Here is a 4,734-nt window from a genome sequence, read left to right on the forward strand (position 1 = left end):
GTATCACGAAGTTATTATAAACAATGAAACTTGGTTAGTTTGCTTTTTGGATAAACAAAGCAATGAATATTAAAATGATACATAAAATAAAACATATTAAAACCATTTACACATCAAAATATACTATTTACTAAAAAAGAGCATATTACAATATAAATAATTGTTGACTGTTTTTGTTTCGTTTGGCCACACCCCTGACCATCTTCTTCTTATATTTTCCTGTACTTTGAAATTTATTCCTTGTTCGTTAAATTCATTCCTGGAACTGCAAATATGAAGCTAGAAAATTATTGTGCAGTGCAGACCTCGGTCTTACAAAAGAAGTTTTGAAAAAGGAAAAGGTTCTTCCTCTAGATATCTGCCTTAAGCAAAAATCAAATAAGGACTTCCCAGGGAATTAATTCTACCTCCTAATACAATACATAGAATTGCGACAAGATTATTAGGACAAATCTCTTCAGCTTCTCTGTCTGGTCTGGGCTCTGATAAAGGGCTAGACTCCAATAGAGTAGAGAGGGTGCTGTGAGGACTTGAGTGTATCTTGCTTCTCGATTTTGATGATAAAGGGGTGCATACTTTCCACTTTAGAACTAAATTTCACTTTACTCATTCCTCCCCTCCCCCGAACAGCGTCGTATTTTGGAATATGGTCAATCATTTATGTATAATATAGGAAAATATGTTTGCACTTGTGTAAATGAAAATAGACAACAGAAACTCATAAACTTAGGACTTTTTTTTTTGTCATTACCTGTATGAATACAAAGTTTCTCTTCTTTCACTAAAATGAGAAAAGAAAAGAAAACACATATTTATCTAATAATACCTATTATGTCTTAAATTTTTTAGTGGCATCCAGTGCGGCCAATAATTGCTTCAATAAGCAGCGGTGTAGTGTCTGTATGGGCGCAAAACCAAGTCGAAAATTGGTCAGCTTTTGCTCCTGATTTCAAGGAATTGGATGAAAATGTCGAATATGAAGAACGGGAGAGTGAATTTGATTTGAGTGATGAGGACAAATCAATCACTGCTGGTCCGCAAAAAGAAGATGAAGATTTGGAAGTAAGGAGTTGCTCGATATGATTTGATATTTGTTGTATTGTAGTTTTTCTAGACGATATTATAACCTTTTTATTATGTTTTAACATCTGAACAACGTTTTGAATAGTTTTTTTATTATTTAGCTCATTGCTCTACAACTTAAAAGTAATGCACTATCAACGGTTTTAAAATTATAGAGAAATTTAAAATAAATATCTTAAAATTAATTATAAGTTACTTAAATATAATTTACTATTTACACAGCTAATTTTATTATTATATAACAATTTCAAAATTAGGGATTAGGCCAAAAATTTAAATACTAGTTATTTTTATTTATTTATGTGATGAATATATATCACACCTTTTCTTTAATTGTGGTGGTACAATTCTTCTGACACGAATTTAGTTTTTTATTTATTTTGCATTTGACATATTACATAGATTGTGTTAATGGTTAAGTAACTGTGGTTACTTTTGTTACACCCCTATTACCTTAGGGACAGTTTGTAAGAAGACTCTAGTTGGAAAATTAACTCTTGTCTATGGTACTATCTTTGAAGTATATCCAGTTCAACATTATGTAAAAATTATATATTTTTTTTATGACATACTGGAAGATTATTGACGGACCGTGTGTATAGATAAATGGAATATGGTCCGGGTGCGGTTAAAAAAAAACTCAAATAGTAAATAATTATACTATTTTATTGAGCCAACATTTTCCCCACGTTGCAGGGCTTCGTCAAGGCTGTTTTGACGAAGCCCTGCAACGTGGGGCGAAACGTTGGCTCAATAAAATAGTATAATGATTTACTATTTGAGTTTTTTTTGGCCGCACCCGGACCATATTCCATTCATATATTTTTTTAGTTTTGCCACCACTAAAGCAAAGCAGCAATATAGTAATAAAGATTAAAATTTATTTTTATATTTAAAATCTTGATTTTCTTTAATTTTAATTTTATTTTGTCTTAATTAAGTTAGATTTCTTTTTGGTTTAACAAAGCAAATGAACAATATTGAAACAATACATAGCATAAAAACCCTTTATATATAAAAATATACTATTTACTCAAAAAGAGGATATTATAATATACATAAGTAAACTGATAGGATCATCTAATATCTTCTCTTATATTACAGTAGGCAAATGTTTTAGATAAATGTAGAAGTATATGTTTAAGATATTACATAGAGATTTTATACAGAATATAGAGAGACACAAAAAGTTTAATAAATACATTTTGATAAAATAAAAATGTATTTATTAATACGTAAAATTAAAAAACGGTGCAATATAAAAAAAATGTTTTGCATCCTTTCTTACTTTCTCTGTGTATTTATTCTAATAATCTGTCTCTTCTTACAATATTTGTATTATGTTTTTCATTTAGCTTTGATGAAGCCTTGCAAAGTAGGGGGAAACGTTCATTGACATTAAATAGTTTTTTATACTATTTTGTAGGTTTATTGACCACCAGCCGGATTATCTTCGTACAAAATAGGATATTTTTTGTATCATTACTGGCTAGTTCTTATGTATTATTCAGTCCAGATTTGTTTTGAGTTATAACCTAAACCTTTGTTATTTTTGTTATATTATTACTGCACAGCTATTGACTTTCATTTTCTCAAAAGGTAATAAAACTCCCAACGGATCCTTTTCTATTGAAGTTGGGTTTATTTTTTTTCTAATAGTGGGGAAATAATTTTCTAAATTTGCATAAATACGAATCAGTTTGTGACATCGGTTTACAATCCACAGCTAGTCTAGACTGAATAATATGTATTTTTTTTCTTCTTATCTGCTATTATTTATTATTATTCCTATTAATTTCTTCTTGTTACCATTCCTTACCTTTACATTTACTTAATCTTTTTGTCATTCAATTATTTTTTCTACCATATTTGTAATAAGTATTGTTCTGCTATTTATTACTCTAGTTCTGTATCTACAATTCTATTATTCTTGACTGTACCTTCTATTAATTAGTTTTGTATTCATCTGTATTAATATTTTTTTTAATTTAATCTATTTCTTTTAAAAATTTTTGTATAATGTTTTACTCCTTTTGTTACTGCGACTGCTTATCTTCCTACATTCTTTTTTTAAATTTATATCTTTAAAGCAGGGTTTACAAAATGGTTTATAAACTAATAAGCATTGTTCATGGAAATTTTAAATTTTTTTCATCTTTCTTATTCTCAAAAAATAATATTATAAACTTTGTTCAGGTCGATGTGACCTCTATTGATCCTGTTGTGGCATTCTGCAGTTCTGATGAGGAGATCGAAGAATCCAAAATACTTCAGTTCCTTCCGATCGCTCCTGAAGTGGAAGATCCTGAAGACGGACCAAACCTACTACCTCCTCCTTCCCCGATAACCTCCCACAAACACAGGTCTTATGATATTCACCTGGAAGGCTCGATTACTGATGGTAAATGTTTGAATATTGAAATACTTAATGTTTTTCATTTATGATTAGAGTTTATTAATTATTGCTTATTAATTTTTGTTTTTACTTTATTTACCTAATCCTGCTTGTACAGCAGGGGGTCAATGCTGCTTGCGTCCATATCATTAATACATGCACCCCCTGGATATTGCTAAATGAGCAACAGCTCTCACCAAAACAGCCCATAGAATATGATAACTACGGTACCTACCTGTAGTGTAAACGGCCTTTCTAAACACCATGATACCTCTAAGCTCAAAATTATTTTTTAGAATGCTGGAGGTCTAACACATGACAAACGTACAGAACTGAAGTATATTTTAGACAAATATAACATTGACATTATTGGTCTTTGCGAATGTCGAACTTCAACTGAAAGGGATTTTATAAACATAATAGTTTACCAAATGAAAATATTGACACATGGAGGTCAAGGAATAGTAGTATATATATAAAAAATCATCTATTCACTAAAATCGATAAAATTACAACTATGACTGCAACAGAAAAGTCTGAGGTGATGCGTTTCAAAGTATGGAGTGGGAGATGCATGAGGAAGATCTATTTCAACTATAGTTCTCTGGGAAACCAACTGCCTCTTGAAGATCTGGGAGACTGAGATGACCACTCATTACTGATGGGAGATGTTAATGTGCTCATGTATTTGGGGTTATAAAACAAATAATTAGGCTGGTGATGTAGTTTTTGACTAATACTTCATACGGTTTTTTAACTTAGGGCCTTATATATAAGATTCTTGCTAAGATCAGTAAGTCAGTTAAGAGTTTCAAATCCTGAATTAATTAAGTTTTACACGAAAAACTAAAGGTTCTATTTCAAAGCCCAGCAAACCTGCGCTTTCTGTAACCAATTCATTTTTGCAGCCTGTACCACATCCTTTTCTACTGTGAAAAGCTAATAAAAGACAGACACAAATACTTCATATACAACACATACGTCAACAAAATACAAGACGTACTTCAAATTGATAACATAGAAAAACTTAACAAGATTTACTGTCCAGGTGACAGTTGATAAAGGTACAAAATAAAAAAAATACTATTTAATGGTAACTAATGTTCATTCGTCATGGCTGATGCCTAGAGGTTTTGGAGTGGGCTGATGCCTAGAGGTTTTGGAGTGGGCTGTTGCCTTGAGGTTTAGGAGTGGGCTGTTGCCTTGAGGTTTAGGAGTGGGCTGTTGCCTTGAGGTTTAGGAGTGGGCTGTTGCCT

General features: G+C 31.1%; 1 protein-coding gene across 1 annotated transcript in view; it reads left to right on the forward strand.

Annotated features, from left to right (window-relative positions):
• Rbbp5 (retinoblastoma binding protein 5) overlaps positions 1–4,734 on the forward strand; it is a 14,653-nt gene that overhangs the window by 8,640 nt on the left and 1,279 nt on the right. Inside the window, exons 9-10 of the mRNA XM_014418335.3 lie at positions 850–1,062; positions 3,280–3,484. Coding sequence (XP_014273821.1) covers positions 850–1,062; positions 3,280–3,484 — 418 coding nt within the window. The remainder of the gene's footprint in view (positions 1–849; positions 1,063–3,279; positions 3,485–4,734) is intronic.

Source organism: Halyomorpha halys, unplaced genomic scaffold (assembly GCF_000696795.3).
Source record: "Halyomorpha halys isolate HHAL.00 unplaced genomic scaffold, Hhal_1.1 Scaffold189.1, whole genome shotgun sequence".
NCBI lineage: Eukaryota > Metazoa > Arthropoda > Insecta > Hemiptera > Pentatomidae > Halyomorpha > Halyomorpha halys.